This window comes from Leptosomus discolor, chromosome 8, assembly GCF_034619465.1.
Source record: "Leptosomus discolor isolate bLepDis1 chromosome 8, bLepDis1.hap2, whole genome shotgun sequence".
Classification (NCBI taxonomy): Eukaryota; Metazoa; Chordata; class Aves; order Leptosomiformes; family Leptosomidae; genus Leptosomus; species Leptosomus discolor.
The window spans coordinates 50,429,400-50,442,009 of record NC_141398.1 but is presented as its reverse complement, the minus strand read 5'-3'; the positions used below and the strand labels follow the sequence as shown (position 1 = coordinate 50,442,009).

The following is a 12,610-nucleotide window of genomic DNA, read 5'->3' as shown; positions in this document are numbered from 1 at the left end:
GGAGAGGGGGAGAAATAATTAAAACACCTCAATCAGTAAGGTCTATTGTCCTAAATTCCAGTTTAAAAGAGAGATATCTCTGTCTAGCAAACTGCTCCCAAAGAACAGTTGAGTAAGGCCACATTGGCAGCCACTCAATTCCCTGTCTCTACATTTATATGATTTTAAAAGCTTGTATATCCAAAGTCTCCATTGAACCAAAATTGCATTCAGATATTAGCTGCACAGCTGGGAATATTTGCTGATTGATGTTTGTTTGTTTCAATAAAATGAAAAATAAAAAATAGTTCCAAATATGCACAGAAGCTGTTGTTCACCAAGTTAGTTTATGTGCAATGTGAAAGCTTTCCTCCTCAGGATGCTGATGTTACTATATGGTCTCCCTATAGGATTTGTGTCTCTGTATTTTTTCAAGTTGGAGCTCATCCTCAGGGGTGTATGCATATCCCCAAGTCCTGCATTTTACTGTTCAAGACAGTGAGTATTGTGTTGCCTCTATCTTTCAGGCTTTGCTTTTCTGATAAATGCTATTGAGGAACGACTTGAAAGGAATCTCCATCCCAGGACTAACATCTCTGATAATGGAGGATGGAGGTTTCTCCATATTAGGACTGGACGATTCCTTGCCTGTTTACAGCTTTCCCTGAGCTCAGGGTTCACATAAAGGCATGGATTCTTTAAGCTCTTAAATCCTTTCTTCAGGATCAAAGGTCAGCCATTGCGAATTTCATTGATGCCAGGCTTGCCATATAATCTTATTTAAGCAAGAAAGTACAGTCAAGTTCACCTCAAAACCATTCAAAACCAAGTACAGTCAAAAACATTTCAGGCAAAGAAGTAAACCCATGTGTCAAGCAAATAAAATGTCTTTTTCTTAATCATGTAGATATCACCTGATCCTTAGAGCGTACCAGGAATGGGTCCCCTTTTGCTGTTGGTGCTGAATAAATACAAAGAAGTAACTAGTTCCTGAAAGACTAAGGTCTTTTGAGGTAAAGAGACTGAGAGGAGAGGGTTGGGGCAAACAGCCAGTGAGCACAGGCCAGCAGCTGCCTGGTTTGGGACTACAGAAAGTTCACTGTAGCTGATGGTCCCTCCTTTGTCCCTGCTCCAACTGCCTCGCCAGGTCTAGTCTTGCATTTTGCAGTTGAGAATAGGTGTCTGAAGTTAGCAGTTACCCTTCCACTCTGTCATTTCTTTTTTGTGTTCAGTAGATATAGGGCCAAACTGTGTGAGGTGCAGAACAGTTCAGAGAAGGGCATTAGACCCTTCTGTAGATCTAACTCCGAGGCATTCCTTGAAAGACCAGGAGAAAGGGTCCTTGGGACTTCACTAGGTTGGTATGTGGCCACTCCATGGAGTGCCGCCTGTCATACACAACCTTAAAACCAGGCTTAGCATGTTAGTACTTAGGTTGCTGCTGCAGTCATGCCTAGAGTTTGAGTGTTGGTGCCTCCTCTTTCTGTTTTCCCCTTGGTGAAAGAGGACCAAAGAAAGGCTTGTGTATTTGTAGGTGCAGGATGCTAAACAAAGTTAATCTCACCTGGTCTTGATCTTTGTCTTCTGGGCAGCTGTAACACACAGGTGTTGAGCTGCTGTGTGAAACCCTATGCCCGCTTTTTGTGTCTTTCTCCTGATTTCTTCAATTTTCATTCGTTGGTGTAGCTTCCTAATCACTTTGCAATGGAGGAGCCCGCCTAAGCTCGTTTCCCCATGTACATCCTTCCAAGGAATGGCATCAATTAGAAGGACAAAACCCAAGCAGCCACTTTATTTTCCAGTGTTTTGCCTCCTCCATGTTCACCTGCTGCAAAAGTATTAAAGCTCGTGGAGGTAGATACAAGCCCAGGGACTTCAGAGAGTGAATGGTCTGTATTTTTGTACAGCAGAATGTGAACTTTGGATGGTGCATGCTCCCGAAAACATCTTGGGACCTAAATATTGAGACACTGTTCTTTCAGTGAGATTGTCAGGAGGAGGTAGGTTCAGTGAACAACCACCTGTTTCATAAATAACCTATTTTATACACAGAAAATGCTGTGATTTGTATTCAAAGCAGCAGTATGATTCCCTGCTCTATGTCTCTAACAGAAAGTATAGTGGAGAATTTAGCTCAGGTAGGATAGTATTAAGACGAGGGATTAGAATAACCCAAATAACTGAAAAACTGTTTAATTGGAAGCTAATAGCTAGGGTATTTGGCATAGCAGATCATGTTACTGACAGTTGTTCCTGTTATTAGATTGAGAGAGTTGTCCTTAGGAACATGGGCAAATTCAAAATTTGCAGCTTCATGGATTACTGCTACTTTTTGTCCATGACAGTTCTGTAGCTTCTTTAGAATTCAGATTTATTTTCGTTTGCTACTATTTTGAATACTGCTTTAGAGTAATTGTCACTGTATTCAACTAGGAATAAAATTTATTATACCTAAAGAAAATAATAGTAACTGTTACTAATATTTGTCCTTCCAAATACATACGCACATGCAGGGAGTGTTTTTTGCATGCAAGTCATTTGAGTTTTATTTTATGTAGTCCAGAGTTATACTTAGTAGAAGACCATGTGGGCACACTTGTCTGTTGTGCTGTATAAAAACAGTAGCTAATTTTGATGAAGTTTTAGGAAGAAATTGGACTGTAAACTGGACCTTTTGACAATAGCACAACAGGGAAGGGTGTGGGAGCACAATCTGTTTTACAGTTTATATAATTTTGAAGTGCCCATATGAATTATTCCCATTCAGATTGTCATATTTTAGGTAAGGTGCTGCTGATCATTATTAATATACTGTAATATCTGAAGCAAAACAATTACTCTGAGAAATAAAACATTAATAACAGAAGTTGAAGATTTTATACCAATTCCTCTGAAGAGCAAATGCTTTCAGGGTGTGTTGTAACCAGTACTTGATATTCACAAATCCTGCTGAATGGCACAACAGTATTGTTTTTCCCCCCCTTGCAGTTAAGAATGTGTTACTGTGTTAAAGACAGATTGGAAAGTAAATCTTGTCAATATACATTTTAAAAAGCTATCTGTTGTCTACTCTCTCTCTTCTCTATTGAATGGAGTTTGCTTTGTTTTTCTTGGTAGCATTAATCTTCATAAATAGTTTCCTTTTGAATACTAACTCTCTGAGATTGATCCAGAAAAGGTAGTTATAGCTTTCTGTGGTAACTTAATTTTGCTTTTGTCGGTATAAATGGTGAAGCGTCAGCCACTACTTAGGAAATAAAAGCTGAGGGAACTAAAGGATGCACAGACAATACTGACAATCAAGTTGGAACCCTCAATTCTTGCAAGATATTAGTAAATAAAAATAGTGTCATTGATTACTGGAGCTTTCATTGTTGAACACATAACCTAACGTTATCCAGAATAGCAGTAACCTAGAGCAAGAGATGAAAGAAAAAGACAGTATTTTCTGTCAAATTCAGCAGATCCTGTAGTTCCTCTGTGCAAGCAGCAATCTGTTGAAATGCAGGATTTCAGACTGGGAGTCTGACTGCAAATCTTCTGGGAGCTGCTTTTCCCTACTTATGACTAATGCACGGGAGCTGACCCATGCATACAGTGACCACTGCAACGTTAGGAAGACTAATATAACACTGAGTTATTTCCAAGTGTATAAAACCAGGCACTGTAAAACAGTTGGGCCTTTCTGGCCTGAAGTCCCTTTTGTGTGGAGGTCTATGAGCAGCCCTTCTGGGGGCAGTGTCTGCAGGAGCTGCCATGGTTCAGGACAAGCCTGCAGCTTTCCAGCCTGACTGCCTATGTGGTTTTTTCCACTACTTTCAGTGATTCTTCAAAGGTGCTTCTTGTACAAATCAAATATATTTAGAAGCCATCACAGACATAGAGCCTAAATTGGCTTCAGGTTTTTTAGCCTTTCTCTAGTGAATGGGTTTTGGTTTAAGGCAGTTTTTTTAAAAAATCCTTTTTTCCTAGTTGTAACAGGTTATAATATTGTTATATTGCACAATTCTGATTTTAACAGTGACTTTGGGGGAAATAAGCTGCTTTTTCATGGTCTGATGGACACTGATTTTCTCCCAGTTCAGTATTCAGGAAATGTGCTCATTATACATTGTAATTTGAGTTGAAGTACAAAGTTCATGAGTCCTTCGATCTTGACCCTGCATCAGCTGTAGCTGTCAGAGTGCAAACCTGCTAGACGTAGATTATGCTGTTTGCCCTGAATCTGTTATCTAAACAGAGTCTTTTCTAAGCTTCAGAGATTGTTAAGTTTCCACACTGCAATCAATCCCTCTAAGCACTTCCCTCCTTCCCCCAGTCTTTTTCCTCCTCTTTTCAGTGTATACCTAGTTGGAAGGAACATGGAGTAAAATCCATAGTGTCTGGCAGTGCTGCTCAGTGCCAGTGCTACATCTTTCCAGACATAGAACAAAATCCCTCCTCTTGCTCCATGTCTGCATCTGTTCAAATTGCTTTTCTTAAGGTTTCAGCATGGCAGACTGTTACCTTTATGTTGCCTCCGATGTGTATAGATCATTATGTGCAGCATTTATAATGGGGAGTATGCATTTACCACTTACAACTTTAGTCATACTAATGCGAAAGAAATATCACGGTACAACCGAATAGCACAATGCTATTGAGCCTTTTGAAGAAGAGGTCTGAATTTCAGAGGTGATGGGGAGTCATCTCTGTTTCCCTTTGTTCACTCCTGCTCCTGTGAGGCAGGTGCATCTTACTGGAGAACTGAGGGATGGTTTTTGAAGGAGTCCATCCTGGTTTGGAGCTGTGGCACTGGGACTCATAGCACAGAGCAGGCTGAAGTCTAGTAATCCTTGCAGTCAGTACTGCAGGTATCTGCAGGTGTGACACAGCAGCAAATTCAATATAGTTCCCATCACCTTTTTAGGATGGGAGAGTTAGTAGGCTCTTCTCATATGGCAGCCAGTTGCAGCCGTGCCACTGCTGTAAAATACAGCCTAAAATTGTATCCCTGAATTAGACAACCATATAGCCGTCTAATGCTGACTGTGAGGCTTACAGGTGGTTATCTACACAGCTTTGAACAGCTTCACTGTTGCCCAAACATTGTCAGTGTTTGAGTGCAGCATTTTGGTTTCTCTCTGATTCCTCGTCCTGTTGCAGAGTTGCTTTACCTGGCGCTGCAAGAAACCAAGCTCAAAAACTGAGCAGCTACGGAGTATTTCATCTGCTGGGCCAAAATGAAAGCATGAAAATCAGAAATACAACAAATTCATCTCTAGCGCCCAAGTGTAGAGGAAAGAAATCATTGTGTTTAGTATTTAAATGTTTGGTTTGTTTTTTAAACTGGGTTTGATTGGAATTTTTAAGGACCTATTGTTTTATGTCTGATATGGTCACTGCATGTTGTCAGATTTTAATCTGTTCCAGTGGGTTGCTGCCTGGACAGGAATTGCATGTTATGTCTGCATTTTAGTGGCACTGCCAGGGGACATCGTGCCTTTTGCCGTTTTCTGTGGACACTCGGAAATTAAATGTAACTTAACCTTAGCACAATTTGGGGAGAAGTTACTACAACCTTGCCATACTCATTTTTTTAGTAAGATTGTGACATCTGTGCTGGCAAAAAAAAAACCCACCCTACAACAACAAAAAACCCCTGCTAAATCATTTGTGGTTTAATCATTGTCACATTACAACCACAAAGTACCCTAAGTAGCGGCCAAAAAAATCCTGTTAGGCCTTTTCAGAGCACTTTCTGACCAAAGTGGCTAAATACCATGCAGTAATTCTAAATTACTTTTGTATGCTGTTTCTACTGTATGTTCTCAAATAGCTTCTAATAAAACATCAGAAAATAATCACTGGAATGAAAATACCAGTGAGTTAACAGCAACTGAGGAAGAGTTTATAGTGTGATGTGTTATAACAACTCATCTTTTTAATTCTACTGTTTAAAAAGTTATGCTATGTTCATTAAAAGATAGGGGTGCTTTTGATTTCTGGTCTCACTAGAAGCATTTCTTTTTTCTTTTATTTTTTTTTTTTTGAAACAAAAATCTTCCTTATCAATGGTGTGATCAAAGAGGTCACAGATAATTGCAGAGATCCTTACATGGTGTTTCTGAGTCCCTAAAACATGGTAGTTTCTCTGAAATTTGTTGGGTTTGGCAAACAGATGATTAGAGAAGAAATATTTTCAAGGAAGTAAAACAATACTAATTTTATTTTTTTCTTTTCTGTAACAATAGTATCTGAGAATATCAGAAAATATTTAGGTTGATGGGAATAAATTTTTAAAAAACCCTTTCAGTAAATTTAATGTATTAAGTTTGTCATTTTTAAACACAGTACCTCACATGTCTGTAAACCTCTGCTATACTGTTTGCATGGTATCTGAAAATTAATGGCCTCTCTAGGTGTGTGTTGTTTAATTAATCCATGATCTGTCCCATTTCATTATCAGACATATCCACTGTCTGGTCATTGCTGTGTCGTTCATTCATTCTGTGTCTCAGAGGATCTCAAATGCTTCGGTTGCTGCAAAAGGTGCTTTTTGTCCTGGCCTCTCGCCCAGGCACATGCTGTATGGCAGGTAACAAATTGCAACGTAACGAGCCTTGGTAACTGAGCTTTCCTGGGGAGCCAGTCACTGGTTCAGTGACCTGTATTACCCAGTATCTCGTTTGGCAGAGAATTAAGAATGGTGCAGACACATCATCAGCATATTTTCCTGAGTGCAGACTCGTTTTGGTACAAGCTGTCAAAGTCCAAGGACCCTCCAATCTAGCTTTCTAAACCTCATCTGTCAGTGGACTATAATTGGTTTATAAATTGGCTTAAAGGTAATAACAGAACTAAACTTTTTACACAAAAAGTCTGTCTGCAACTATGATAAGCTTCACCAAAGATTAAAAATGATAGTCCTGAATCATATATGAGTAGAACAATCCTAGTGGGTCATTGGTGGTGGGCGGTTAGTGCAGGCTGGTGTTGCAAAACAGCCAGCCATTGCAGTAACTCACATAACTGATGTTAGAGCCACTGTTGTGGAAGTTGTTTTGTTGTGGTTTTGAGTTGTTTTTAACTGCTTTTTCTTACTACAAGAATGCTAATACGATGTTTGACTTCTGCTGCATCAGCTTGCAGTGGGTGACAGAGCTCTCCACTGGCCCGTCGTTAATCCAAAAAAACTGAAGTACTTTAACGTCAAGTATCCTCCATGAATTAAGGATTCTTTGTACAGGATGTTGTTCATTCAGCGTTGTTTAGTTAATGTATTTTCTTCGCATCTGCAAATGTTGTTCTGTTGGGCAGATTGTTCCTTGGCTACCTGCACAGAAGCTTCTTTATTATCGTTTTGTTTTAACATGCTAAAGCTATATCCACACATAGATGCGCATGCAGACATCTGAACAGAATATAGGTATCTCTGTGATTTAACACGGGGATTCACATATCCTCACTGCAAGTCCTTCTGGCATGTCTAGGTTGTTGAATTGCACATCATGTGAGAGTACCAAAAAGTTCTGTTTGTGGCTTTCCTAGTTAAGTTAGCTGTGATATTTACTTTTTTCCTCCCTTCTCTGCTTTTTGCAATTATTGGAAGTTCAGTATGTATGTAGGAAAATTAGATTAGCAGAATTTGAGGACTTTTATTCTTCAAGTATACTTACTAGTTAACTTAAGTGACAGTTGAGTGCGGCCAGTCCCAGAGACAGCTGGGTTTGCACAGGCCATTGTATTATAAAGATTGCAATTGCCAGATAAATCTAATATGATTTTATGTTTAAAATAAATTTGAAGAGTTGTATATTTCTGTTTACTATATATTAAATGTGTACAATATATGAATATACTTTGTGTATAAAATGGACTAAGAGATCTTTCTTGAATTAGGGTGGCTTCCTTTCTTCAGTAGATTGTGTTCTGTACTTTTTATTGTAAAGTCGTTCATTCTCTTAACAAAGTTAATGTTTTTAAGATTATAAGGATACTAGGAAATGTTTGAAGATTTGCATTTAAATCCTCTTTCTTTGCAAATTATCTGTTTAAAAAAAGGAGGGAAAAACTTGTTTGTACCTTAATATTAAAGTTTATTCCCAGCATGGTGGGAATCAGCTCATATCAAAGATGACAAGGATATCACCATTTTTTAAGTGAAGACCGGTAAGGTCACTCCGCTTAGTTCACTGTCTCTAGTCAGCTCAAAAATATCCTTAGCACACTAGTAGTAGTCTGTGTATGCATGACTCTACTGTACAATGCTTGTAGGTTAAGTGGTTTGGAGTGGGGTGGCCTAATAGTGCAAAATACCACCACACTGTAGTTGTAGTAGAATAAAACGTGAACCCAGACAATAGAATAGAAAATGCAATCTATCTATAAACACTTTTTTTTTTTAAGACTATTTGAACACCTATTTACTTGTAAAATAAGGTTTGTACTATTTAGCAGGGGGCCTCCAGCAGTAGCTTAATTTCCTTCCAGCCAGAGCTGTCCCAAGCAGCATGCATGAGAGAGCTGGAGCTGAAGTATTTCCCATCTCTAGCAAAACTGATGGCACTGGCTAGATGAGAAAAGGCTGGTCCAGCGTTGTTTTGCTGGGCTCTGTCTGAAGCTCTGCCCTTGTTCCAAGAGAGAGCCCAAAGCTGCAGGTTTTCCATCCAGCCTCATTATTTATTTTGCAGTGGAGTTTTTTGTTGTCCTCAGTCTCTAATGAAATAGATAAGATGAATAAAAACTAGAACAGATGGAGAGCACAGAGCTCTGGGTGAGAGGAGGAGAGGGGCAATAGTCATGCTTTTTCGCAATGAGAGGAAAAAAAGTAAAGGCGAGGGGAGAAGGAGCTCTAATGGATTCGCTCAGTGCCCAGAAATACTCAGGATTTACAATCACAGCAATCTTTTCAGTTAGGACAGTGGAATAATTCATTTGCTCTGTTAAACTTATGCACACAAATGGATATGTGTTTTGGTGGTTTTATTTCTGATCAGTTCAGTCTTTCTATCTCTTGTTGAATCTCTTCCTTAGTTTGAGAAAGGTCACTGTTATCTCTTTGAGTGGAGTTTGTGGGCTTGGACTGAGATGACTAATACCAGCAGAGCTGTAGAGGGAAGCTGTACTGCAAACAACAGACACCTCATCTTTAGTTCTTTCAGGCACCTCATCTTAATTTGGTTCAGAGCATCCGGGATATGGCTGTGTTTTGTTTTTCAGCAACCGAGTTCTGACCTTCATTTATATCAAGTGAGGATGAGGCTTCAAATAGTTGACCAGGGTCAGACATTACACGTAGCTTTGCAGTTATGGGGATGAAAATAGAAGACTTGTAGTAATACTCAGCTAAGAAATCATGGAACAGATCTCAAAAGAACATCTAGTGTCCCCAGAAAGAATATTAAAGATTTTTAGAGAAAGACTATTAAAGACTATTAGAGCAGTTAGAGTTGACTGCAAAGTGCAGAAGCTGAACTGGGAGTTACACACAGAAATTCTGTATTCCCACGAGCACAAAATAAACAGGAAAGCATCTGTGATCCAGTAATACTTCCAGTTTGGTATCTGTAATATCGATGTGATAGATTATAATGATTTCAATGTATCATGCAATAGATTTGAGTGTATTGTGAAACAGATGCATCTAGAGAAGTGAAAATTGCAATACAATCAACGTTGTACCTTAATATTAAAGTTTATTCCCAGCATGGTGGGAATCAGCTCATATCAAAGATGACAAGGATATCACCATTTTTTAAGTGAAGACCGGTAAGGTCACTCCGCTTAGTTCACTGTCTCTAGTCAGCTCAAAAATAAAAAGATAAAAAGAAAAATTCTTATAAAATATAATTATCTTGAACACAATTGTTAAAGAACAACTGGTTATGGTTGTATTAGTTCTTACTGAAGGAAAAATCTAAATTCCTTTTTAAAGAGGGGGAAGGACAAAAATAGCACATGTTGAACAGGCGCACATTTTGTGGGTGAGCATCTCGGTCACTGTTGGCTTTTGTGAGCAACCAAGAGTTTGTCCAGTGTATTGTGCTGCACACCTCTCTCTTATGGTCTTGCTTGGGCAAGGAAGGTGTTTGCTCAGCTGCATGCATGCATGCAACAGCCTAAAAAGTTTGATCTCCAAGTAATCTGATGGGGAAAAGGAGGCTACCTGTTAACTAACTTACATGCTGTGCTGATTCCCAGTCGGTAGTAACGGGAGCATAAAGGTGCATCAGTTTCTGTGTAGACAGTGTGCAAGACAAAGCAGCCACTTGCTCTGCAGTTTGTTTCTAACCTTTATATCAGAGCCATATAAGACAACTGATTTTTATTTAAGCACTCCCATAGGATGATTTTATTTCAGCCTTTGAAGCCTCAGTACTTTCAGCAAAAAGTGCTAATGTAATTATGATATGACATTCATGTTCACAAGACCCTAGAGCTGCATGCTTAACTGGATTAAAGCAAATGGAACTTGATGGGGTTTTGGCCTTAAAAATTGCTCATTTTTTATTTGTTTAATCATGCCAAAATTGAACAAGGAAAATATTCTTCTACTGTACCTTAGCCCTAGTTGTCTTGACTCTGCAACTGCTCTGTTGATGATGACTCAAAGCCATGGTGAACTAATTAAGACAGTACTGTGTTACTAACAAAAGAGCTGCTTTCTTCCTCCCTCCTCCCCCCAGCAGTTTGTCAAACAAAATTGTATCCTATACCAAAATAACAGGAATGTAATGTATCCTGGCACTCTGTCTCTAGTCAACCAACAGTATTTTGTAATGCTGTTTTAGTACGTGTATTAGAGGACTTGTGTTTTACACAGCCCATTAACACAAGGGAATCATTAATTTCTGGAGAGTGTCTTTGCCAGAAGGATGTGGGCTTTAAATCTTCTACATACGTAAGAAAGTACTGTCCATCTCAAATGTTCTAAATGGGTATCCTATCTAAATAGGGTAGTAATATTTTATGCTCTGCATTTTAAATAACTGCATTTTACAGTTGACATTATTTTAGAAAATTCAAACTTGCATCTGCATAGACATGCTTAGATACAGTGTCTTAACATTTTTTCACGTGGATCTGGATTATAAAGTGCTGCTGTTTCTCTTGTAGTTTTCTGTGCTTTGCATGCATGTTAAGATAATTTTGTCTTGTTTGAGGTATTTTTGTGCTGATGTAGTTGCTTTTTCCACCTTTGTTTTTTATATAAACAAAGGGCACGTGTTACATCTGCTTTTTGAAAGTAGTCTTTAAAAACTTTTAGCAATAGTTAACTCAGCTGCTTGTTTCTGCTCTCTAAGGGGTCGCCTGGCCTGATATGCACCGTCTGGCTGACAGAGTCCATCTGGAGGAGTTGACTAAAATTGGCATTCTGAAAGGCAATGTAGATGACATGGTGAAGGTTCATCTGGGTGCAATATTTATGCCACACGGACTTGGACATCTACTTGGAATCGATGTGCATGATGTTGGAGGCTACCCAGAGGTTAGTGTTAGTCCATTCTCAACTGCCTTGCAGATTAACCCCTCTCAATTCAATCCATGTTTCTGTTAGTTCATGTATGATTAGCCAGTCGCATCATCTCAGAGATGGAGCAGATGTGCATTTAAGTGTGTCTTTTTCTGGATATGATATTTTACGCAGTTTACTTTAAGGGAATTAAAACAGAAATTGCTTATGAGGAGAAGTCAACCAATGCCACCCTTCAGGCATTCTTAATCTGTTCAGTTTCTACGTATGTTGTGTTGTTCCTCCATGAGTCACCGCTGTTGACATACATCACTCAAGCGTATCCTGTGCTGTGGCAGAGAGCATCTCAGTATGCCTGAGACCTGTAGTGGGAAGACTCACTTGCTCTGTTCCAGATGTGAGACAGCTGTGGGAGCCCACTGCTGCACCTGGGGTAGTAAATCCCAATGGCTGTGTCATACGGAAGCAAGCTGGCTCTTACTCCTGTCTTGAACTTTGATCTCCGGTGTCAGCGTGGGCACCAATGTAGATGTGTTGTCCTGGAATGAGAATAGGAAGAAAAATATCCATCAAGTCTTCCAGTCTTTGCAAATGTGAAAGCATAACCTCTTGTATTCTGAGTTTCTGCAGAACACACAGAATTATTACCTTTTTCCCTGAATGATGAAATGGTGGTTCATGACTGTGGTCTGAAAGCAGAATGGGTAAAATTCTGTAACCAATGAATGGTAAGATGTTTGCAATGATACTAAAAAAAAAAAAGAAGTCTCTAAGGGGAATTGAACTTAAGGTTTGAATAAAGAAAGGAAGTTTACAGCAGCTTCAGAAAGACTTCAGAAGGATTTTCTGTGTATTATGTTTTGGTTATTTGAGTATAACTGTTAAAGTTTTTCAATAATAGAGTATGAAAATGGATCATTTGCCTTCTCTCTTATGTATGGTGTTCTTTTACAAGACCCTGAAAAAGAAAGTAAGAACTCTTTAGGTAAGGTTTAAGCATATTTTGGAGCTTGTTCATGTTGGGTGAACAGGCTACATAACAGCTGTTATTGGTGGGTTCACTTTTTTAGGCAGGGGAGAAACAGTATATGGTATTTGAGGGTACTCGTTATGTTCATAATATAATTATTGTTGAGACACAATACTGTGGTGACAATGTATGGGCATCGGCTAATA

General features: G+C 39.0%; 1 protein-coding gene across 1 annotated transcript in view; it reads left to right on the top strand.

Moving 5' to 3' along the window:
• Positions 1 to 12,610, top strand: part of PEPD (peptidase D) — a 141,751-nt gene that overhangs the window by 109,543 nt on the left and 19,598 nt on the right. The window contains exon 13 of the mRNA XM_086469319.1: positions 11,265 to 11,449. Within this exon, the coding sequence (XP_086325445.1) occupies positions 11,265 to 11,449 (185 nt within the window). The remainder of the gene's footprint in view (positions 1 to 11,264; positions 11,450 to 12,610) is intronic.